The sequence below is a fragment of the Salvelinus fontinalis genome, chromosome 13 (assembly GCF_029448725.1).
Source record: "Salvelinus fontinalis isolate EN_2023a chromosome 13, ASM2944872v1, whole genome shotgun sequence".
Classification (NCBI taxonomy): Eukaryota; Metazoa; Chordata; class Actinopteri; order Salmoniformes; family Salmonidae; genus Salvelinus; species Salvelinus fontinalis.
The window spans coordinates 27,336,357-27,363,063 of record NC_074677.1 but is presented as its reverse complement, the minus strand read 5'-3'; the positions used below and the strand labels follow the sequence as shown (position 1 = coordinate 27,363,063).

The window sequence follows — 26,707 nt, the reverse complement described above, 5'->3', positions numbered from 1 at the left end:
ACATAGACAATCACCCACGAACTACCTAATGAATATGGCTGCCTAAATATGGTTCCCAATCAGAGATAACGATAGACAGCTGTCTCTAATTGAGAACCAATCTAGGCAACCATAGACATACATACACCTAGACTAGACACTTTAACCAACTAAGCCACAGCACCCATAAACATACAAAAAACCCTAGACAATACAAAACACATACATCCCCCATGTCACACCCTGACCTAACGAAAATAATAAAGAAAACAAAGATAACTAAGGCCAGGGCGTGACAGACGCATAGCTTGTTTGATTGCCTTGGGGAGGGAATAGCTACACTGTTTGTATTCGGTCATGTTTCCGGTTGCCTTGCCATGATTAAAAGCAGTGGTTTGCGCTTTCAGTTTTGCGCAAATGCTGCCATCAATCCACGGTTTCTGGTTTGGGAAGGTTTCAATAGTCACCGTGGGTACAACATCACCGATGCACTTGCTAATAAACTCGCTCACCGAATCAGCGTATACATCAATGTTGTTGTCTGAAGCTATCTGGAACATATCCCAGTACACGTGATTGAAGCAATCTTGAAGCGTGGAATCAGATTGGTCGGACCAGCATTGAACAAACCTGAGCACGGATGTTTCCTGTTTTAGTTTCTGTCTATATTCTAAAATCCCCCAATCCAAGATGGCGTAGCAGTCAGATGTCCTTTGTCCTCGTCCCGTCCCGTGTATATATATTTTATATATTTTTCTTCGCATTTCTTTTTATATATATTTTTTTCTTCTTAAAAACTCAACTTCAAAACACTCTCCTGCAACCCACCTCACCAAATGTGGTGCGGATCTGTTTTTTTTCCCCTCAAAGGTATTATTCACCTCGTATCCGAAATCAACAACAGAAGCTAGCCAGAAGTTAGCCAGCTCACAAGCTAACGTTAGTAGTTTAGCTAACCACAGCTAGCGCTCATCAGCTATCCTTTAGCTCGGAAAACTATTGCCAGTTTTGTACAACGCGACTCAGACCAGAGCATACCAGACCTTTTTTCTCTCCATATCCCCGGATTTTTACCGCAAGCTCTGGACATTTACACTTGGATCTTGCAGCTAACCAGCTGCTATCCGAGTGACTATTGGCTAACATCAATTCTGGAGCAAACACCAATTATCCCGAAGCTAGCCAGCTGAAGAGTTCCATCAGCCACTCCTGGGCTACAATCACCTATCCGGACCCGTTTACTGCCGATGCGGAGCCCCACCGGGCCTTCACGACTGGGATACCGACGTTATCTGCCCGAGGGAGTTATTCAACTGGCCCCTCCATCGCGACGTAACCTGAACGCCCATATGCTAACTGTGGCACGCTAATCGTTAGCTGTCTTGAGCATATCGGCTGCTATCTGAACAGACAACCTCTCTTTCGCCATCGCCATCCGGCTTGGATTCTCGGTCGACACGACCACGTCTGGTCTGCAGACGAATAGCCCTTCCGCTGTGCCCTCAACCGGCCTCCGTCTGAGCAGACCCCCTCCGTCTGAGCAGACCTCCCCCCGGGCTACTAACTTTAAACGCCGCGGGCTAGTTTAGTGGAGGCCTCACTGCTCCATCTACGGCTGCCCCCTGGACACTATGATCACTTGGATACATAGCTGATGCCTGCTTGACTGTCCATTAATTCACGGTACTCCATTCCGTTTATTTGTGTTTTATCTGTCGGCTCTGTGCTTTAACTCAGGATCTGTGTGTAGTTAATCTGACACTCTCTGCCTAGCCGTCGCCATTTTTACCTACTGTTGCTGTGTTAGCTGACTAGCTGCTGTTATATCACCTGTTGTTTTAGCTAGCTCTCCCGATCAAGACCTGCAATCACTTTACGCCTTATTGCATGTCTCCCTCAAATATCAATATGCCTTGCATACTGTTGTTCAGGCTAGTTATCATTGTTTTGGTTTGCAATGGACCCCGTAGTTCCACTCTCCGTACCTCTGATACCTCCTTTGTCCCACCCCCCACACATGCGGTGACCTCACCCATTGAGACCAGCATGTCCAGAGATACAACCTCTCTTATCATCACCCAGTGCCTGGGCTTGCCTCCGCTGTACCCGTGCCCCACCATACCCTGGTCTGCACATTATGCCCAGAATCTATTCTACCACGCCCATAAATCTGCCCCTTTTATTCCTTGTCCCCAACGCTCTAGGCGACCAGTTTTGATAGCCTTTAGCCGCACCCTCATCCTACTTCTCCTCTGTTCCTCGGGTGATGTGGAGGTAAACCCAGGCCCTGCATGTCCCCAGTCACCCTCATTTGTTGACTTCTGTGATCGAAAAAGCCTTGGCCTCATGCATGTCAACATCAGAAGCCTCCTCCCTAAGTTTGCCTTACTCACCGCTTTAGCACACTCTGCCAACCCTGATGTCCTCGCCGTGTCCGAATCCTGGCTTAGGAAGGCCACCAAAAATTCTGAGATTTCCATACCCAACTATAACACTTTCCGTCAAGATAGAACTGCCAAGGGGGGAGGAGTTGCAATCTACTGCAGAGATAGCCTGCAAAGTTCTGTCATACTTTCCAGGTCTATGCCCAAACAGTTCGAACTTCTAATTTTAAAAATTAATCTCTCCAGAAATAAGTCTCTCACTGTTGCCGCCTGCTACCGACCCCCCTCAGCTCCCAGCTGTGCCCTGGACACCATCTGTGAATTGATCGCTCCCCATCTAGCTTCAGAGTTTGTTCTGTTAGGTGACCTAAACTGGGATATGCTTAACACCCCGGCAGTCCTACAATCTAAGCTTGATGCCCTCAATCTCACACAAATCATCAAGGAACCCACCAGGTACAACCCTAAATCCGTAAACATGGGCACCCTAATAGACATTATCCTGACCAACTTGCCCTCCAAATACACCTCTGCTGTCTTCAATCAAGATCTCAGCGATCACTGCCTCATTGCCTGTATCCGCCACGGGTCCACGGTCAAACGACCACCCCTCATCACTGTCAAACGCTCCCTAAAACACTTCTGCGAGCAGGCCTTTCTAATCGACCTGGCACGGGTATCCTGGAAGGATATTGACCTCATCCCGTCAGTTGAGGATGCCTGGTCATTCTTTAAAAGTTACTTCCTCACCATATTAGACAAGCATGCTCCGTTCAAAAAATGCAGAACCAAGAACAGATATAGCCCTTGGTTCACTCCAGACCTGACTGCCCTCGACCAGCACAAAAACATCCTGTGGCGAACTGCAATAGCATCGAAGAGCCCCCGCGATATGCAACTGTTCAGGGAAGTCAGGAACCAATACACGCAGTCAGTCAGGAAAGCAAAGGCCAGCTTTTTCAAGCAGAAATTTGCATCCTGTAGCTCTAACTCCAAAAAGTTCTGGGATACTGTAAAGTCCATGGAAAACAAGAGCACCTCCTCCCAGCTGCCCACTTCACTGAGGCTAGGTAACACGGTCACCACTGATAAGTCCATGATAATCGAAAACTTCAACAAACATTTCTCAATGGCTGGCCATGCCTTCCTCCTGGCGACTCCAACCTTGGCCAACAGCCCCTCCCCCCCCGCTGCTACTCGCCCAAGCCTCCCCAGCTTCTCCTTTACCCATATCCAGATAGCAGATGTTCTGAAAGAGCTGGAAAACCTGGACCCATACTTATCAGCTGGGCTTGACAATCTGGACCCCCTATTTCTGAAACTGTCCACCGCCATTGTCGCACCCCCTATCACCAGCCTGTTCAACCTCTCCTTCGTATCATCTGAGATCCCCAAGGATTGGAAAGCTGCCGCGGTCATCCCCCTCTTCAAAGGGGGAGACACCCTGGACCCAAACTGTTACAGACCTATATCCATCCTGCCCTGCCTATCTAAGGTCTTCGAAAGCCAAGTCAACAAACAGATCACTGACCATCTCGAATCCCACCATACCTTCTCCGCTGTGCAATCCGGTTTCCGAGCCGGTCACGGGTGCACCTCAGCCACGCTCAAGGTACTAAACGATGTCATAACCGCCATCGATAAAAGACATTACTGTGCAGCCGTCTTCATCGACCTGGCCAAGGCTTTCGACTCTGTCAATCACCATATTCTTATCGGCAGACTCAGTAGCCTCGGTTTTTCTAATGACTGCCTTGCCTGGTTCACCAACTACTTTGCAGACAGAGTTCAGTGTGTCAAATCGGAGGGCATGTTGTCCGGTCCTCTGGCAGTCTCTATGGGGGTACCACAGGGTTCAATTCTCGGGCCGACTTTCTCTGTATACATCAATGATGTTGCTCTTGCTGCGGGCGATTCCCTGATCCACCTCTATGCAGACGACACCATTCTGTACACTTCCGGCCCTTCCTTGGACACTGTGCTATCTAACCTCCAAACGAGCTTCAATGCCATACAACACTCCTTCCGTGGCCTCCAACTGCTCTTAAACGCTAGTAAAACCAAATGCATGCTTTTCAACCGTTCGCTGCCTGCACCTGCACGCCCGACTAGCATCACCACCCTGGACGGTTCCGACCTAGAATATGTGGACATCTATAAGTACCTAGGTGTCTGGCTAGACTGCAAACTCTCCTTCCAGACTCATATCAAACATCTCCAATCCAAAATCAAATCTAGAGTCGGCTTTCTATTCCGCAACAAAGCCTCCTTCACTCACGCCGCCAAACTTACCCTAGTAAAACTGACTATCCTACCGATCCTCGACTTCGGCGATGTCATCTACAAAATAGCTTCCAATACTCTACTCAGCAAACTGGATGCAGTCTATCACAGTGCCATCCGTTTTGTTACTAAAGCACCTTATACGACCCACCACTGCGACCTGTATGCCCTAGTCGGCTGGCCCTCGCTACATGTTCGTCGTCAGACCCACTGGCTCCAGGTCATCTACAAGGCTATGCTAGGTAAAGTGCCGCCTTATCTCAGTTCACTGGTCACGATGGCTACACCCACCCGTAGCACGCGCTCCAGCAGGTGTATCTCACTGATCATCCCTAAAGCCAAAACCTCATTTGGACGCCTTTCCTTCCAGTTCTCTGCTGCCTGCGACTGGAACGAATTGCAAAAATCTCTGAAGTTGGAGACTTTTATCTCCCTCAACAACTTTAAAAATCTGCTATCCGAGCAGCTAACCGATCGCTGCAGCTGTACATAGTCCATCTGTAAACTACCCACCCAATTTACCTACCTCACCCCCCATACTGCTTTTATTTATTTACTTTCTGCTCTTTTGCACACCAGTATCTCTTCTTGCACATGATCATCTGATGATTTATCACTCCAGTGTTAATCTGCTAAATTGTAATTACTCGATTTATTGCCTACCTCATGCCTTTTGCACACATTGTATATAGATTCTCTTTTTTCTACCATGTTATTGACTTGTTTATTGTTTACTCCATGTGTAACTCTGTGTTGTTGTCTGTTCACACTGCTATGCTTTACCTTGGCCAGGTCGCAGTTGCAAATGAGAACTTGTTCTCAACTAGCCTACCTGGTTAAATAAAGGTGAAATAAAATAAAAAAAAATGTAAATAACCAGGCCTCACAGTCAAGACATTACCTTTTGCTCAGATGGTATGGAAAAGAGTCATGATACAGCTTTTATGAGGATTTTTATTTTTTATTTTAGTTAACTAGGCTAGTCAGTTAAGAACAAATTATTTTTTACAATGACAGCCTAGGAACAGTGGGTTAACTGCCTTGTTCAGGGGCAGAATGACAGATTTTTACCTGGTCAACTCGGGGATTCGATTTCACAATCTTTTGGTTACTGGCCCAACTCTCTAACCACTAGGCTACCTGCCGATTATCATATTATGGAGAGAAAGATGGCCAGTATAGAGTGCCAGCTTAATGGTCAAAATGAACAATTTGGACTGTATTTATTTAACAATGCTGACAGAGAAAAACTCAGCCCCCTGCCTGAAAGAGAAGACTATTCAAACTTGCCACCCATATCCATGAAAAGCAATAGAGGCTGTCCATATGTAATGTCAGTGTTCACTGACTACATGGGTGTGTGATGAGCTGTCAAGTCAGCAGTATTTCAGAATACCGTAGTGTCAAAGCAACATTTTGAAATATCACAATTTGGGATTTACAAATGAGGGGCCTCTTTTGCCATAAACTCACACATTACGTAAGTACCGTCTCTTCAAGCTCGTTTCGTTATGTGAAGTCATACAGTCTGAGGGACATAACCTAGAATGGTTTTGGCTTAATGCATAACACAGCATTAAGGTGAAGAGTAAAAACCCAGAAAATCTGTTCTAAATGACCAGTGCAGTATATCAGAGAACACGGCATCAGTTCCTCATTCTGTCACTGCAGAGCCCAGTCAGTCTTCTCTCAAACACTGCTACCACCTCGCTAGCCACAGTCCATAGACACGTTGATAGATGCTAATAAGAGCCCATTAGAGAGAAAGTAATAAAGTTACTCAGTGTTGACAGACTGCAGCTGTAGTCAGATCAAGACCAGGAAAAAGAAAAAACAAGCATTCATTATTTAGAGAATTATTGTACAATCTAAACCGCTGTGAAATATATTTTCCATAACAAAAAATATAGTATTTTCAGCTGTTTGAAGCTGGTGTACAAAACTGAAAGTAAAAGACGCAAAAACTAAACTTAAGAACGGGAAGCATAACAAAAGCACATAAAACAGATCTACTGCTTCTTAAACTTGCTTTCAATGAGAATGACAGATCTATAACTCACATTTCTATGTGGATTTGGTTGGTTCACCCCAAAAGTTACATATTGCAGATTTAAGGCATACCTCACTGTCTTCACTTTCACACCCTTATTTAGAGAGCAAGATAACGTGATGCAGTCCTAATATGGGCGCTGTAATACTGAATGTTTAATATTCCCCACATACAGAATACTGTATATTTGGATACCTGGTAACAGAATGGAGTTCAACATAGGAGACAGAACTGCATATGATCGAACAGTGACTGTTATTTTCCCTCCTTTCTTAACAACTGCAGTACAATCAGAGCTTAGTTGTAGTATGCATGGCCTTGAATCAATAGCCTGCCTATGGGAACCACTTGATCAATATCTTCTCACTTTCATTTACACATCACCTTATGAACTTTAGTCGACTTTCATACATAGGCACACACATGCGCACAAATGTTTGCACAAACAGACACTCACACTCACACACTTGCTCTCTCACTAAACTCTCCATTGGGAACCGGACTGGGCCGACTCCCCCGGTGACATCCTATAATGCACTGGCCATAAACATCCATAAACAGATTGAGTGAAATATCGATAAAGCCATTTTGTTTTATTGTCCCTCCTGAAATTATTTTGTCAATGTGTTTCCATTACGTCTCCTCCAACCCCCTTGGTCCGCTAGTCTCCTGCTGATCAATCAGCGCCTTATGAAGCATGCAGCAGGATATATCACTAGTGTTTGGAGGCCTCATAAACATTCACTTAATAGCTACTATAGCAACTGGTGGTGGGATGGAGGGAGGTGATGAAGAAGAGTATATGGGCAAAGGACGACAAAGACAGAGGCTTGTTTCTAAATAGGCTATATAGCACAGTCGGTGTGGACCAGGCCTCCCAGTGAGAGGTGATGTTGTTAATCCAGACATACAGTACCAGTCAAAAGTTTGGAAACACCTACTAATTCAAGGGTTCTTCTTTAAAATATTATTTTTTCTACATTGTAGAATAATAATGAAGACATCAAAACTATCAAATAACAGATGTGGAATCATGTAGTGTTAAACTATCAGGATAAGGTAAGACCCAGATGCAGACCATGTCGAAGGAACAATGTTTATAACAGCAACAGGGGCAAAGGTACAGGACGGCGAGCAGGCTCAGGGTCAGGTCAGGTAGAGGTCGGTAATCCAGAGACGGGGCAAAGGTACAGGATGGCAGGCGGCTCAGGGACAGGCAGAGTGGTCAGGCGGGCGGGTTCAGGGTCAGGACAGGCAAGGGTCAAAACCAGGAGGATGAGAAAAGAGAGACTGGGAAAAAGCAGGAGCTGAGACAAAAACGCTGGTTGACTTGACAAACAAGACGAACTGGCAACAGACAAACAGAGAACACCGGTATAAACACACAGGGGATAATGGAGAAGATGGGCAACACCTGGAGGGGGGGGAGGAGGACAATCACAAAGACAGGTGAAACAGATCAGGGTGTGACATAAACAAATACATATATTTTTTATTTGAAATTCTTCAAAGTAGCCACCCTTTGCCTTGATGACAGCTTTGCACATTCTTGGCATTCTCTCAACCAGTCGATTGGAATGCATTTCAATTAACAGGTGTGCCTTGTTCAAAGTTAATTTGTGGAATTTATTTCCTTCTTAATGTGTTTGAGCCAATCAGTTGTGTTGTGACAAGGTAGGGGTTGTATACAGAAGATAGCCTTATTTGGTAAAATACCAAGTCCATATTATGGCAAGAACAGCTCAAATAAGCAAAGATAAATGACAGTCCATCAATACTTCAAGACATGAAGGTCAGTCATTGCAGAAAATTTTGCAAATGAGCAGTCGCAAAAACCATCAAGAGCTATGATGAAATGGGCTCTCATGAGGACCGCCACAGGAAAGGAAGACCCAGAGTTAACTCTGCTGCAGAGGATAAGTTCATTCGAGTTACCAGCCTCAGAATTTGCAGCCCAAATAAATACTTCACAAAGTAACAGACACATCTCAACATCAACAGTTCAGAGGACAGAAACCACTACTAAAGGACATCAATAATAAGAAGAGACTTGCTTGGGCTATGAAACACAAGCAAATTCTAGACCAAATTTCCGATTTTTGGTTCCAACTGCGTGTCATTGTGAGACGCTGAGTAGGTGAATGGATGATCTCCGCATGTGTGGTTCCCACTGTGAAGCATGGAGGAGCAGGTGTGATGGTGCTTTTCTGGTGACACTGTCAGTGATTTATTTAGAATTGAAGGCGCACTTAAACCAGCATGGCTACCACAGCATTCTGCAGCGATAAGCCATCCCATCAGGTTTGAGCTTAGTGGGACTATCATTTGTTTTTCAACAGGACAATGACCCAAAACACACCTCCAGGCTGTGTAAGGGCTATTTGACTAAGAAGGAGAGTGAGGGAGTGCTGCATCAGATGACCTGGCCTCCACAATCACCCGACCTCAACCCAATTGAGATGGTTTGGGATGAGTTGGACCGCAGAGTGAAGGAAAAGCAGCCAACAAGTGCTCAGCATATGTGGGAGCTCCTTCAAGACAGTTGGAAAAGCATTCCAGGTGAAGCTGGTTGAGCTTCACCTGGAATATTACAGTACAGTACATGGCCTGCGGGTCTTCCATATCTGCAGGATCTAACTGGGATAGCACAGCTGCTGAGCTGATATCTGGAGGTCCTGCTGTATTTACACTAGAATGTTCAAAGGCATTCCTTATACGATAGAAGACCTGTATCCAAACATAGAATCGAGCAATGTTTAAATTGCCTTTAGCTATCGGGATTGCATAGATGCATATCAATAGGGATTGCATAGATGTGTATCAGAAAAAAAATTAAAAGCTGATTGACAAAGTGTTAGGACACTGTGTAAAATGTAATATGTAATGTAGACCAAATAGAACATGAAGTATACAATTCTAATGAGAGGGACATTACTCTGGTAGCTAAACAGTGTCTCCCTCACACTACCCTGTGGTGGCTGCTACCGAACAACAACACACACCAGCTATTTGTCTCCGATTAATGGAAGCGCCAATGTAGCATCTATAAATAGGATTCCAGCCACAGTACTCCGGAAGAGAAAACTCCAGGTGGCCGAATGCAGGAAAATTGGAACTATCTATCTGCCTTGGGTGCAGTGCCATTTAGCAGCTGAATTGCATACATTTGTATCCAAAGACCCGATGGACCTTTTATAGTGAAAGTGGCTATTGCTCCTGGAACAAAAGTGTACTTGAGTGTTGGGGAGAAGGAGGTTCTTGGACATGATGTACAGTTGAAGAGTGCCCCAGGGATCCTCAGTGGTACAGTAGACTGCAGATTATAATGAAATGCATTTTGCATCAGCCTCCTCTTGCAGTAGGTCAGAGAGGAGTGGGATAGTTGCATTAGTGGCAGGGGTGTGGAGGAGAAGAGGGTACACTGCATCAATAACAAGGCTCAACAGGGACTGAGGAGTATACATTAAACAGTGGGACATAGTTTGTAAATGCAAGAAGTCAAGTATTTTAAGTACACTACCGCAAATGGTGTGAAATGTATGTCTAATACACCGGAACATATTTAGTTTGTAGCTGATTACTTTGACTGCACAATTGCAAGTAAATGTAGGCCCATAGGTTATCTACATGTATTTTCACTATACATGTCTCCTTCCATTTTTCTATGTACTTATACTGTACTCTACCTTCATCTGGTCGTCCGGTTTAGAGGTACAAACTGCAGTGCTCACACCCAGAGCAGGCGCCTGGTATAGGAAGAGGGAACGGGATGACAGAACAGTGTGGTGCCGATAGCATCGTCCTCTGCTACCAGGCCATTTGTCACCCCAGCAACATGGAGCCATACATGGAGCTGTGGAACTCATAACTGTGCTGTGTGGAAAAACAAGCTCACTCTGGAACAGTGTGATCACACTATTGAGTGTATGTTTGTACGTGTCGAGAGGGTTTGCGGGTGTGTGTGTAGTGGGCTGTGGATGTATGTGTGTGGTTTGGTGTGTGTGTGTCCTTGACTAGACCTTCGGAGGATTGTTACCCAGAAATAATTTGATATTGAGATAAAAACGGCTGCATTGGACCTTTAAAGATACTCAGCTGCAGGCTTACATTTTAGACCGTTACCAAAGCCATTCATGTTCACAGATACCATTAGTTATTATGGATCAGTGGTGGATGCAGTTGGATAATATTGCTATTGGAGACAAGGTATACACCTAGAGCATCCTCCCTCTCACATAGCCTTGACAGGAATTATATATCCGAAAGATGAAAAGAAACACATTATCCGTCTGTAATGCAGGTCTTAGGGTGTCAGTGACAGAAACAAGACTTGAAAGGCAAACAATGTTGCCATGATTTTGCAAATGGCTCTGCCGGGTGCGCAGCGCTGTAAAACCCCAGGACTGTACTGACTCCATGGTTACAATCTAATCTAGCTTTGTGACCAGACCAGTGGCGGGCTAGATTTATGTGGACTGTGAAACCAAGCCCTAGGAAGAGCCTCAGGTAAAGCAGGTGGATATAACTCACTGGCTTTTATAGATTCTTTATCATCTACTTAGCATGGTCACCTGACAGAAATCCAATGGCCACTCTGCAAAGCACATTCCCCATTCCTACCTGATCAGACGGTGAAATGTAGTCTCCCTCTTGCGCCCTATATTCATTTCATGTATGACACTTGTCACACAGTTACTCCCGGCTGCTCTTTATGATCTTATTACTGCAAGCTGGAGCCACACACAAGGAGAGAGAGGGAGGGAAGGGAATAAAATGAGGAAGAGAATGAAGTGAAATGGATGAATTTGGAATGACTCAGCTGTAATTTTGATGGCAATGCAGTGGGCATTTCCTTAACTCTTTCTTTTTATAGCAGACATCTGAAAACTAAACTAACCCTAGGAAGCATAGTGCCATAGGCTATAGACCATAGTACCCCATGTGCTCTACTGGTCATTGTTCACAGTAGCAGTGGAATTACAACATACAGCACCAGGAGCAAGTCCTGACACTGACTTCTAACAAACAAGGTCAACCAGTCCACTGTAATGAGGCCGCTGGCCATGTGCTGTAGGGTCATGCCCCCATCATCAGCAGTCTGGACCACCACTGCCAGGTAGCCACCCACCAGGAGTGGATGTGACCCTAGCCCTATACAGTAATTAGAGACTGGCTGAAGGAGGAAACTGAGGTCAGGTCAAGTGGCTCTCCAGCAGCCACACACTGTAATACACATCACAGCTGAAAGTCTGAAGGCCACCATGATAGATACAGTAGACTGAGATGTAAATAAAGGCAATGTTGTTTGGCCACATGGCCATATCTGTATCTGTATCATGCTCTCCTCATAAACCTGATATGAATAAACATTGCGCTTAACAGACTCATTTCCCATTTTCTCTCACAGGTGTCATATTACAGACTAGGGATTGTAAAAATATTATGGAGTTGGCATTGTCTCCCCATCTGTCAGATCAAACATCTGGACTGGTGTAACGACCATTCACTGGGTGATGTGGTTACTGAGAGACAGACACATCACTGACGGATGGGACTACTTTCTGCACGTTGCTTCTCTCAATCCATATTGACATTCCCATTGTAGCATCTAAAATTAGGTTTGCCACGTTAGCATCTGTGCCGTGCTAATAACTTGATGAGCATTTCTCCAAACCAGGCTATCTATTAATACTATCTGTTTCAGGGCTCCTCCTGATCATCAGAGTGCTGTTGTGATTATTAAGTGTGTAATTCAATTTGAATCAGCTCCACTGCAGTCCAATGGGATATAATTGAGGCAAATAAATGAGCCTTTAATTATAATTATATTTAAAAAAAACAGCAGCAGGTAATGTCATTATTCTGTGGATTACTGCTAATTACGGTTGTGATGATGAGTAGAGAGAGGGGGTGGAGAGGGATGGAGGGAATATGAGGATACTCGATTGAGCATGCTCCATTGACAATTCCGGAATTCCCTGTTCCAAGCATATTTTAATTACCATAGAGGAGTGCTCCATTGTGTCCTCTCATTCCCGGCTAATTCATTCCTTTCTCTCATGGTTTTTCTTGTGTAATTGATTAGGTTTGGTTTCCTAGGGAAGACAATGAGGATCGCTGTAGACTGCTGGTTGTGCTCCGGTACTGTACAGGGCTGGCTCACGAGACTGTATACACAACACACAATGCCATTTGGCCACAGTTCTCTAAATCTTGATTAAAGGTCTCCAGAGTGCACAGTGTGTGGTCTTGTCTACAGTATACAACTGCTATTGTACTTATGGTTTGTGTGACTATTCAGTATTACCCTAATTGTACTCACACAGGTGAAAACATTTGCTGTAACTGACAAGCTAACAATTCATGACATTATTCTGCCCCACAGTGGCGTCTTGCTCAACATAAACTATCCACCTAGTGTGGAACTTGAAGCAGTTGAGTAACAACAACAATAGACAGGTAAACTTTGAATTGCATTACAGCAGGATTGGTAACAACACATCTGCCACACTTATGCTCAACACGGCGGCCCCTCAGGGGTGCATGCTCAGTCCCCTCCTGTACTCCCTGTTCACCCATGACTTCATGGCCAAGCATGACTCAACATGCTCAAGTTTGCTGATGACACAACAGTGGTAGGCCTGATTACCGACAACGATAAGACAGCCTATAGGGAGGAGGTCAGAGACAACCTCTCCCTCAATGTGATCAAGACAAAGGAGATGATCGTGGACTACAGGAAATGGAGGGCCGATCACGCCCCAATCTCATTGACGGGGCTATAGTGGAGCAGGTTGAGAGATTCAAGTTCCTTGGTGTCCACATCACCAACGAACTATCATGGTCCAAACACACCAAGACAGTTGTGAAGAGGGCACGACAATGACTATTCCCCCTCAGGAGACTGAAAAGATTTGGCATGGGTCCTCAGATCCACAAAAAGTCCCTTAGCTGCACCATCGAGAGCATCCTGACTGGTTGCATCACCGCCTGGTATGGCAACTGCTCGGCCTCAGACCGCAAGGCACTACAGAGGGTAGTGCTTACGGCCCAGTACATCACTGGGGCCAAGCTACCTCCATCCAGGACATCTATACCAGGCAGAGGAAGGCCCTAAAAATTGGCAAAGACTTCAGCCAACCTAGTCATAGACTGTTCTTTCTGCTACCGCATGGCAAGCGGTAACGGAGTGCCAAGTCTAAGTCCAAAAGGCTTCTTAACAGCTTCTACCCCCAAGCCATAAGACTCCTGAACAGCTAATCAAAGGGCTACCCGGACTATTTGCATTGACCCCCCCACCCCAACACCATTTTTATGCTGCTGCTACTCTTTTTATGCTGCTGCTAATCTATGTACAGTCACTTTACCTCTACCTACATGTACATATTATCTCAATTACCTCGACCAACCTGCACACTGACTCTGTACCGGGAACCCCTGTATAGAACCGTGCTACTGTTATTTTATTGTTGATCTTCAATTATTTGTTATTTTTCTATTTCTTCTTTTTACTTTTATTTTTTATTATATATTTTTTACTTCAGTTTATTTTAGGAAATACTTTCTTAACACTTATTTTTCATAAAACCACATTGTTGGTTAAGAGCTTTTAAGTAAGCATGTGACAAATACAATTTGATTTATTAAACAGCCAAATCAAGTGTTAATATCATAATACAGCCATGCAGTCTCTCGAGGGTCTCTCATTGGACAATAATCCATTCTGAGGGAGGCATCTCGAGGATCACAATCAAACTCACTTCCTACAATGCTCTTGTCAGAAATATTTCACTTGTGTTTTCCTCAAGTGTCAAGCTTTATATTTCCACTTCATTGCTTTCAGACACAGTTACACAACTCTGGCTTCGTATAGCATCGCTCATCTTTGAGACCATCTTGAAGAGGTTACAGAACACTGTAATCAAGTTTTACCTGGCAGCACTGATTGAGCCTTGTGTTAAAAAGAGAGACATGTAAAAAACAATCATATTTAATATAGTGATACGTGTATAAAACAATCAAATGTAATATTTGCCTCTAAAAGCCAATTTACAGCCACATTTAAGTCGCAGATCGCTTTGACGACATTAACATTTTTCCTTTTGCCTGCAATCAAAAGCTACAGTATATTCTTATCCCAAAGTTGCTAGTTTTGTTCACTGGATGCAGCACCTGTCGCTCTTGTGTAAAAAATAATCCAATAATTTCAGGGGGTTGATTAGCTGTGATATGAGGGAAATCCAGATCTGTAAAAAGCTAGTGACAAATTGCTAAGTTAGCACGATTCCAAACACCTCCCCTATTACCCATTGGAAGCTGAGGGTTCCTGGATCACTGTTCACTGTAGATAGTGCAATAAAGGCCTAATGAAGGCAGTGAAAGCTCTATCATAGATTTCCAATGACCTCAGTTGGGCCAATTAAAGTTATATTCTCAGCATAATTATGTATTTTATTGGTTTGGACAGAAGTATTCATTTGGTAATGGCATGTGTCAGTTTTATAGGAATCTGGCCTCACTTCATCCTGCCTGATGGATGGAATGACAGAGGGAGAAGCTAGTAGCAGTTTGCCCAGGCCTGAGATTATTGGCTATATTTATTGATACATGTTGTTTGGCACGGTTTGGAGTGAACGCACAGACATGTACATGCACACACACAAGCAAGTACACAGACACAGGACACATGCATGTGCACACACACACACACGCGTGCACATACATGCACTCACATTCACACGCGTACAGTATGCCTGCATGCCCGCCCACACGTACGCACAAAACACTTTCAGTACAACAGAGGCCTTTTTCTTCTTAGGTAGTTCTTTACGAGTTTTAGAAAATAGCTCTCTCTGCAGAAGCGACAGTTACAGTAAAAACAGCTTGATTGCCATAGCAACATCAAGGAAACTGGGCAGAAAGGTGTGTACAGCAGTTTTTCAAGTACACCAGTTCAGCATCATCTTCAATTGAGCCTCTCATTCTCCTTAATTGCCGTCCTCAACACATTACGGAAAAAGTAACTGTATAGGAAGCTCTGGGGACAGGTCGTCTGGATATTGGACAGCCAATAAATTGTCAGATGCAAACAGATGATCAACTTTAGCGGACAACCGTTCTTGAGGGCTTAAACAAAAAAAAACAGTTTGTGATTTCATTCATACTGGTGAACCGGCGTTTGAGTTGTGTGGTTGCAATATCAACATTCTCTTATCTCTGCTATGTTTTGGCATGGATCATTCAAGACTACGTTTAAATTGTGTGCACCACAATGGACATAAAATGCACAATGTCTCAGGAAAGACTCTCTGGGTTGGCAATACTCAGTATAGAAAACAGTCGGGCCCGCAACCTGGACCTACAGGCCGCGGTGAAAACATTTCAACAATAAATAGTGACTGAATTTGTCCTGAAGTTGACTACTTTTTCCCTCATTGTTAAGCTATTTGATGTGTAAATTTCATTAAAAAGTTTATAAATAGAAGCTAAATAGCACCTAAATTCTCAATACAGCTATAGATAGTAAACTACAATGCATAATGAAACAATACCTAGAAAGCTAGTGTTTTGTGGGTGGTCTGACTGTATTATCTGGTATTAATAGACTGGATTAACGCACAACAACTTTCTATCCAAGCTGGGTGAAAGCGCAAGGACCGCTCATGTCACACAGGTTCAAGTAGGCTATACAGGACAGTTGTAAATTCTCAAAAATCTATTGGTAGATTATTATTATGCTGTTGCATCGAAAATGAATTTTACAATCTGTAATGTTTGAATTTCCAACTTTAATTACTGAACAAGTAATTATATTATTGCCACCAGCCAGCTGTCTAAATAAATGGCAGTATTGCGACACCATGTAATAGCTTCATGAAATGTTAGATTTAACATGTTAAAATGATGACCAAATAGGCCTACCAATAAACATGTATCTATTATCCAAAGCAAAGCTATAGGCTAAATGCCCTGGCACCACAGAAAGCCTTTCATTGATTCAACGTCGCAATTTCAGCACCATGGACAGCGAATGGTAGTCCATACTTTATGAGTGGCTGTCCACATCCTTTTTTCCTTCTAACTCAAATGACAATGTTATACAACAACAAAAAGGGACTGAATCTGTTCTTGTTTAACATGGTTGGATGATTTCTTCTCATCTAAATAATACAGACTCACATGTCCTCCCCTATAGAACTCTGACTCTCTTTTACGTCTTATAGTCTAATTTACCATAATTTATGTTGGGCTGGTCTTCAAATGCAAGTTATTCTGTGAAATGTATTAAATTGTTAGCTAGCCCTAAAATGCCAGCTTGTTTTTGCTAAATGTCAATTAATTGTAACGTGATTATAGTGATATTAATCATTCATCCAAAAGTACACCACATTTTAGATCTCTCAATTCAGCCTCTAAACACTTGAACAGTGTGAGTCCAGTCAAGTTTAAAACTGTTGTTCAATAAACTGCTAGTAGACTGTTGAGTATGATGTAGTGGTCCATTAACTCACCCGTCACCCGTAGCCTCTCTGCTCCCACCACCACCTCCTGGTCATCAGCAGAGAACAGTAGCTTCCCGGTGCTGGATTTCACCTCCAACATCTTCCCTTGTGCACGCACTCCACTGGATCCTGGACAGGGCAAAAGTTGTTAGGAAAAGTCAGTGAAGTTCAACAGGTGGCTCCTGTATGATAAACAAAGATAGACTTCTTGTATTTCAGAGATTTTTGCAAGTCAGAACAATCCTAATCCGACATGTAAACTTTATTTTTCTAATTGGATAAAAAAAATGTTTGCTTAAAAGTGACGTTTAGGTAAATTTTATAAGGGAAAATATTTTCTTTTGGAATTTTCTAATTATTTTCAAAATTATTAATTTCCATGTGGGCTCTATGCCCGGAAATGCCCTTGTCTGGAACAATGATCCAAATTTCAAACTCTCCCAAAAAGTTTAAAAAAGGCAATAATGAATATTAACTGAAAAAGGATCTCATGTCGTTTCTTGCAACAGCCCTCTTTAACTTAAAAAAATATTCCTCTCAAAACTGCTTCCTAAAAAATATGTCAGGAGACTTGGTCAACTCAGTCAGATTTGTCTAAAATCCTAAATGAATCATGAAAGAGCTTGGTCAGCTACACCACTTTGACCCCTTCTTCATGTCCTCATTTGCCAGCAGCATACCACCCTGCATACCACTACTGGCTTGCTTCTGAAGCTAAGCAGGGTTGGTCCTGGTCAGGCCCTGGATGGGAGACCAGATGCTGCTGGAAGTGGTGTTGGAGGGCCAGTAGGAGGCACTCTTTCCTCTGGTCTAAAACTAGTTCCCAATGCCCCAGGGCAGTGATTGGGGACACTGCCCTGTGTAGGGTGCCGTCTTTCGGGTTGGGACGTTAAACGGGTGTCCTGACTCTCTGAGGTCATTAAAGATCCCATGGCACTTATCGTAAGAGTAGGGGTGTTAACCCCGGTGTCCTGGCTAAATTCCCAATCTGGCCCTCAAACCATCATGGTCACCTAATAATCCCCAGTTTACAATTTACAATTGGCTCATTCATCCCCCTCCTCTCCCCTGTAACTATTCCCCAGGTCGTTGCTGCAAATGAGAACGTGTTCTCAGTCAACTTACCTGGTAAAATAAAATAAAAAAATAAAATTACATTGTGCAATGAGGCAAGTCATGGTCTGTAAAGTTCTTTACTTTTGATAGATTTAAAGAAACAATTTTAAAATCACCATTGTCACAACCATAAACTGTCAAAGCCATCTGCATGATAGATTAAGATAAGATATGAACTTTGGTTCGAATATTTACATTTTTATTAGGTTTTAGAGTCATAAAGCAATTGAGGAAAAACAAAATTGTTACTTTGTATATCACTTGAATGAAGACCAAAAATGCTATTTTTGTCAACTCTGTAAACTCTGTCCGATCCAATCTTTCAGCACTACATCAGAGTGCTGAAAGATCTAATAGAATGTTTATATTTTCATTGGCGGTTTTCAAGTGAATAATTTTCAATATTTTACAAATATTTGTCTGTTTTGAATATTTGTTGTCTATGCCATCATTGGCTTGTCAACTCCGTCACTGATGGCTTAAGATCTATCTTTTTGTCAATATTGTAAAAATATTTTTATACACTACCGTTCAGAAGTTTGGGATCACTTAGAAATGTCCTTGTTTTTGAAAGAAAAGCCCATTTTTTGTCCATTAAAATAACATCAAATTGATCAGAAATACAGTGTAAACATTGTTAATGTTGTGAATGACTATCGTAGCTGGAAATGGATGATTTTTAATGGAATATCACAGGCGTACAGAGGTCCATTATCAGCAACCATCACTCCTGTGTTCCAATGGCACGTTATGTTCGCTAATCCAAGTTTATAATTTTAAAAGGCTAATTGAACATTAGAAAACCCTTTTGAAATTATGTTAGCACAGCTGAAAACTGTTGTGCTAGTTAAAGAAGCAATAAAACTGGCCTTCTGTAGACTTGTTGAGTATCTGGAGCATCAGCATTTGTGGGTTTGATTACAGGCCTCAAAATGGCCAGAAACAAAGACCTTTCTCGGAAACTCGTCAGTCTATTCTTGTTCTGAGAAATTAAGGCTATTTCATGCGAGAAATCTCCAAGAAACTGAAGATCTCGTACACAGCTGTGTACTACTCCCTTCACAGAACAGAGCAAACTGGCTCTAACCATAATAGAAAGAGGAGTGGGAGGCCCCGGTGCACAACTGAGCAAGAGAACAAATACATTTGAGTGTCTAGTTTGAGAAATAGATATCTCACAAGTCCTCAACTGGCAGCTTCATTAAATAGTACCCGCAAAACACCAGTCTCAACGTCAACAGTGAAGAGGCGATTACGGGATGCTGGACTTCTAGGCAGAGTTGCAAAGAAAAAGCCATATCTCAGAATGGCCAATAAAAGTAAAAGATTAAGCTAGGCAAAAGAACACAGACACTGGATAGAGAAACTCTGCCTACAAGGCCAGCATCCCGGAGTCGCCTCTTCACTGTTGACACAAGGAGCTGTCTGTATTGCAGAACTTTTGGTCAAGACCAGGCTCCCCGGTAGGAGTACTCTGGTGGGCCATATGGAGAAATGTTCTGCTCGCTTACTCGCACCCCTTTTCATGTCACCCTGCTGTGGGGAAACCAGTCCACATCTCTCCGGGTCCTCATTGAATCTGGGGCCGATGAGAGTTTTTGGACGCCGAGCTGAACATCCCCACACAGCCCCTCTCCATTCCCATGGATGTTAGAACGCTGGATGGGCGCTCTGTAGTTCGGGTCACCTATAACACCACTCCCATCAACCTACGTGTGTCATGGAATCACAGCGAGACCATTCAATTCCTGCTAATCTCCGCCAATCCCACCACCTGGAGTCAGCAACTGGTATGGGTTGAGTATGCCCGCAACACCCTTCCTTGCTCCACCACGGGTCTCTCGCCCTTCCTTGGGATATCAGCCTCCGCCCACCCCTGAGCAAGAGGAGGATGTCAGCAATCCCTCTGCCCAGATGTTCATCCGCCGTTGTTGCCGTACCTGGAAGAGAGCCCGGGCCGCTCTGTTGAAGACCACTTCCAGGTATAGGCGACAAGTGGATCGCCACCGGACCCCTGCTCCACGCTATCGGCTCGGGCAGAGGGTATGGCTCTCCACCCGGGACCTGCCCCTCGGGGTGGAGTCCCGTATATTTCCCCCCGATTCATCAGCCCCATCTCTAGAGTCATTAGCCCCACTGCTGTCCGTCTTTTGTTACCCGTAACCTCCATATTCACCTACAGTCCTTTGTCTTCTGTTTCCAGGCCCACACCTCCTCCCCGTATTGATGGCCATCCGGCGTACACGGTGAGATGTCTCCTGAGTGTTCGACCACGGAGCAGGGGTTTCCAGTAACTGGTGGACTGGGAGAGTTATGGCCCACAGGAGAGGTGCTGGGTACCGCTAGAGACATCCTGGACCCAGCCCTCATCGCCCCGGTCAACCAGGTATCTGCCCAGGTAGGACGCCAGGTGGCACCCCTAGAAGGGGGGGTACTGTCACACCCTTATCTGTTTCACCGGTCTTTGTGATTGTCTCCACTCCCTCCAGGTGACGCCCATCTTCCCCATTATCCCCTGTGTATTTATACCCGTGTTCTCTGTTTGTCTGTGGCCAGTTCGTCTTGTTTGTCAAGTCAACCAGCGTTTTTGTTCTCAGCTCCTGCTTTTCCCAGACTCTCTTTTTCTTGCCCTCCTGGTTTTGACCCTTTCCTATCCTGACTCTTAGCCCGCCTACCTGACCACTCTTCCTGCCCCTGACCCTGAGCCTGCCTGCCAACCTTTTCCATTTGCCCCTCTTCCGGATTATTGACCTCTGCCTACCCTGAACCTAAGCCTGCCTGCCGTCCGGTACCGTTGCCCCACCTCTGGTTTACTGACCCCTGCCTGCTTTGACCTGTCTATTGCCTGCCCCTGTTGGATTATTAAACCATTGTTAATTCCACGTTGTCTGCATCTGGGTCTTACCTTCATACCTGATATGATTTATGCAAAGAGACAATTACTGAACTATAACTACAGGCAAATATAACTAAGACAAACCAAAGCACACCAAAAAACACAGCCCCTACACCAAAACAAACTGTTATTTATAGTACAACAAACAGCAGAGTAAAACAACTAATTGACTCTGATGATCCTGAAATGGTTTCATGTAGTGGCGAGGAACAAGCGATCTGAGCAGAGGGCGACTGACACCGTCACACAGACAATTGCTTCTGCTTTGCTGTGTCTAGAGTGGAGTCTCTAGCATACTGTATTCCTCTTACTCACTCATCCATTATCTTCGCCAGATAATCAACAGCCAGAAGGCAAATGTCACTGCAGTTAACATGGGAGAAGTGTTTGGCTGTAGGTGTACATGGATTGAAATATCTGTTATTTTTGTGTCTGCTGAATAGAACTCTAGTTCAAGTACATGGATTTGCATTGCTGTGTACGGTGTCCATATTAGGACACACCCTCCATGGATGTGTGACTGTCTCCTGTTGTGTTGTATGATATTACCTGCAATAAGTTGTGTGACCAGCTGATTCTTTCCATTTAGGATATTGACGGACACATTTTTGGAGGATTGCAGGAACAGTGGGCTGCCCTATGGAGACAAAGCACGTAAACAAACAATGCAATCGACAATACACAAACCCCCATTAGTGACCCTGGTGCTCAGCATGAGTGTGTAACTAGGACTGTATGTTTTATAGATCATTTCCATTTTCAACAGCCAATCTGGAATGCATATCACGTCTGAAGCCTGGATCTGTCTTACTTGCCAGAGTAATTTTTCATGCTTCAGTCAACTTCTTAATTAAAGATAGCAGCCAGCCTTTGTGTTGTGCTTAAAGTCGGCAAGATAATGCATCTCATGTATATTTGAGATAATATGATGTCCCTCCATGCTTATCAAGGTTCCTAAGCAACACAGTAAATAAGCAAAATATTGATATTCCTGAATTGACATATCACTTTAACAATGTGGTTCAGCACATGAGATTCAAATGAATAGGTTCCATGGGAATATTGTTCATATAGTATATTAGGCCCCTCATGAATTAATTGAAAGTGCATTTCTGGCCTTCAAGACTATTTGTCCTACTACAGTATCATGCATACACACTGTATGTGTCTATTGGACTGCAGTAACCTTGATCCCCATGCCCCCTCTCATCCCTGTTAATACAGTATACAAGGAATTAACAGTCTCTCTGTAAGGTCTCATTAATATCACCTACTCAGACGAGAGAGAGAGAGAGAGAGAGAGAGGGGAGAGAGGGAGAGGGAGAGAGAGAGAGAGAGAGAGAGAGAGAGAGAGAGAGAGAGAGAGAGAGAGAGAGAGAGAGGGAGAGAGAGAGAGAGAGAGAGAGAGAGAGAGAGAGAGAGAGAGAGAGAGAGGAGAGAGAGAGAGACGAGAGAGAGAGAGAGAGAGAGAGAGAGAGAGGAGAGAGGAGAGAGAGAGAGAGAGAGAGAGAGAGAGAGAGAGAGAGAGGAGAGAGAGAGAGAGGAGAGAGAGAGAGAGAGAGAGGAGAGAGAGAGGAGAAGAGAGCCGAGACGAGAGCAGACGAGAGGAGAGAGAGAGAGAGAGAGAGAGAGAGAGAGAGAGAGAGAGAGAGAGTCCTTGCTTCGGGTGTTTTCTCTGTATCTCCCCTGGACTGGACAATTTATCTTCTCTCATTTTTCACCCCTATCAATAATTACTATTCCGCTCACCTCCACTGTGGCCGGCCTGCTCTCTCTCTCTTTGCTGGTGCGAGACAGATCAGATAAAGCCCCGCACATTATCAATCTATTCATCCAATGCATGCTCTGTGGTATTATTACTGCCAGGCAGAGTGTGAGTGAGCATCTATCGCTCCATCGCCTATGACATCACCTCTCTCTGATACTACTTTCCTTCGTAATTCTATGGTGGTGGAAGTGCAGTGGCAGTACTTACTGGTCTGGACTGAATTTCTTTGGCATACAGAGGTTGGAGAAACTCAGAGTCCCCCTCCAATTTCAGACCCTTCTCCGTTATTCTTAAATTGCCCATACCATCCTGTAGAGAAAGAGAGAAGGAATAGGATATGGTCAATATTTATTTGGGTATGAGTTGAGTTGATTCCATCTGTTGCTGATAAAACAAAGACATAAATATTCCATGTGTACATGGCTGTAACTACATATGAGGACACCGAGGTTTGTGCCTCGTACTAATTTTTTACACTGAACAAAAATATACACTCAACACGTAAAGTGCTTGTCCCATGTTTTATGTGCTGAAATTAAATATCCCAGAAATGTTCCATACGCACAACAAGCTTATTTCTCTCAAATTACATGCACAAATGTGTTTACATTCCTGTTCGTGAGCATTCCTCCTTTGCCAAGATAATCCATCCACCTGACAGGTGTGGCATATCAAGAAGCTAATTGAACAGCATGATCATTACACAGGTGCACCTTGTGCTGGAGACAACAAAAGGCCACTCTAAAATGTGCAGTTTTGTCACACAACACAATTTAGCTGCTTTAAGCTTGGCTGACAAGTAGCTCTTTTCTAAAAAATATTACATTTCTCCCTTGTGCTCACCAGAGATGTGGTGAATTGTAAACAAGTCTAGCTGTTAGGTCGCTAACTTATGTTTTGTTTTTTGTCAGCGCAACCTGTGATTTAAACTGGTATATGGAATGAGTTTGGCTGTGGATGTGTTCCGTGTGATGCTAGGATGATGACGTTTGCGTTGATCTTTTACAATAAAAGGTGAAATGTATGAATTAAGTTGTCAAGACCTTTATTTCCCATCAGTACAAAACATTGTTTAGATGGTTTTCAGACAACAATACTGTTTAGATGGATTTGTTGAATCATACGGTTCCAATTACATATTTGCGATGGTATGCTGCAAGGACCACTCAACAATGATCAGAAATATTTGATTGTACGCAAAGGGTTAAAAAATGATTTTTTTGTGTGCCATTCAGAGGGTGAATAGGCAAGACAAAATATTTAAGTGCCTTTGAACAGGGTATGGTAGTAGGTGCCAGGCACACCAGTATGTGTCAAGAACTGCAACCCTGCTTTATTTTTCATGGGTTGGGGGGGACGTTTCAAAAAAAGTTTTAGCTCTATTACTACATTTCTATGCTTCCCGAACTCAAACCCTAGTTACATCGCTGAATTTTTATGCAAATGCACACATATAATTAATTCATCCCATCCATACTTCTTTGGATGCAAACATTTTGATGTTGATCTTGATCTTGGCACCCGAGTGGCGCAGCGGTCTAAGGCACTGCATCTCAGCACAAGAGGCGTCACTACAGTCCCTGGTTTGAATCCAGGCTGAATCACATCCGGCCGTGATTGGGAGTTCCATAGGGCGGCGCACAATTATCCCAGCGTCGTCTGCGTTTGGCCGGGGTAGGCCGTCATTATAAATAAGAATTTGTTCTTCACTGACCTGCCTAGTTAAATAAAGGATAATTGAATACAAAAAAAAATAGATCAACAGAACTTTGACGATATTGGCATATATTGGCTAACTGCAGTACAGGTATAAATACCCAAATGACGGTCACTGAATAGTGGAACAGTGTTCACAAAACCCCTATCTGTTCCTGTGTGTTACTGAGTCATGTCAGACTAAAGGATATATTAAACAACAATGAAGTGAGCTTTGGAGACAAGAGAGGAGTTCACAGAGCGGCTTTGATTCCAACAAGTTTGACTTTGACCTTTTGCTTCCCCTGGTCAATAAATAAGCGTGGTGAATCACTGTGAAGATGAGTGCCTTGTCTGATAAGAGACAGGAGCTCTCTATCTCTTTCTATCCCTCCATGTGATCATGAGGAGAAACCGAGCCTCTTTGTTTTCCAACATCTTTGATCCTGAGGAGTTCTGAGGAGCATTCCCAAATGGAGATCAAGACTTGAGCAATCCTCCTGTATCTGAATGCTTTAAAACGCCTTCTCGCCTCTACCCAACACTTTCTACTTCCTCTATTAGAATTCTGTCAAGATAGTGAGAAGTTTAAAGTAAGTGAGACCTGAACGTGGCGTGAATATGCATCTCTTTCCTGTAGAACCATAGGAGATGATATTGCTGCTAAATGTAAGTACCGTAGACACTTTGAAGAAGATAATAGCCTATTTGACAACAAGTGATATATATTTTGCCACTCTGCAGTATTTCACCCTTTGCTCCATAGGGGAAAGTGTCTTCATCATCAGATTCAACCACTGACTCACATTAAAGACGCTGATTCACTCTTTCCTGATTTTACTGTAATAATATGGACTCGTTACCCCCGTAGCTCTTCCATTTCATAAACTATCTGAATAGTTGAAAATATAATCACTTCTTCATCCTTCATCTCTCCCTCTGTTACAAAAACTCACATCCTCGGAGATAGAGCATCTGAGCTTTGCTGTAGCGACGGCACTGGGTAGGAACTCTGGGTAGGAAACTCAAATTCCACAGATTTTGTGAGGGTTGCATACCTCTGCCAAAAGAGCTCAACGTGAGAGTAACACAGCTAACAAAAAACGTCCACAGAACGAAAAGGGAGAGTTTTTCATCAGGTTTCCATTTGGTTTGAATGATATACTCCAAACGTTATTCCAATGCTTTAATGGGTAAGCAAAATGTTCAACAAATGTGGGACAAAACAGATGAAAGGTCTTAACACCCTGGACATCCCTTGGACAATTTGAAGTGAGAGAGCCATAGTTCCTTACCTACTGTAGTGTTACGCCAACTACTTCTTCATGACTGTGTTTGGGGATAGGAGTGCTACAGCCAGCACCCTCTGTCTCTCTGTCTCTCTCCTTCCCTTTTCCTCTCTCTCCTCCCTCCTCTCTCTCTCTCTCCCACATTCCCCCTCTCTCAGCCCCCCTCCACCCCCTCTATCGCTCTCTTCTGAGTGAGTGGTATGGTGCGGAGTGTTGCGGTGCAGCCGGGGAGGACAGGCAGGACGCATGTCATGAATAATGCAGAGAGGCGTTCGTTGTCAGAGGGGCCCCATAACACTCAGGTGTTATGGTCTTCTCCGCTCTCCTCTTTTTCCTCTACTCAACTCTCCTCTCCCCGCTCCACACTGCTCCGGTCTGTCGGAAGTCAACAAACCTCCACTTGCATGCCAGAGTTTATGCAGCATCAAGGAGTAAATTGATTTCCACTCGAAACACCCAGGCACGACTGTCACTGCTCAGGGAGCTTAATATTAATTGTGGGCCCGAGAATGTGGGATGTTGCTTGTGTGGCTTGTGTGTAGCTTGTATGTTTAGTATGTGTGTGCGTGCATGTGTGCATGCATGTGTGCATGCCTGCCTGCCTTTCTGCCTGTGTGGGTGTGTTTGCGACAGTGGACCTGGCTAAGATATAGATTTCATCTCTTGATGTGACTTTGAGGGACAGCGGTGAGCAAGCGGGAGCCGAGCATGCAGCCAAAACAACGGTGCTCCTTGTCAACAGCTT

The 26,707-nt window shown here is 43.9% G+C and overlaps 1 protein-coding gene across 4 annotated transcripts in view; it reads right to left on the bottom strand.

Annotated features, from left to right (window-relative positions):
• Positions 1–26,707, bottom strand: part of LOC129868336 (delta-sarcoglycan-like) — a 297,860-nt gene that overhangs the window by 20,866 nt on the left and 250,287 nt on the right. For all 4 annotated transcript variants that reach the window (XM_055942228.1, XM_055942225.1, XM_055942226.1 and 1 more), the window contains 3 exons: positions 23,186–23,287; positions 21,760–21,847; positions 17,208–17,327 (listed from right to left, as the gene is read on the bottom strand). In XM_055942228.1, the coding sequence (XP_055798203.1) occupies positions 17,208–17,327; positions 21,760–21,847; positions 23,186–23,287 (310 nt within the window). The remainder of the gene's footprint in view (positions 1–17,207; positions 17,328–21,759; positions 21,848–23,185; positions 23,288–26,707) is intronic.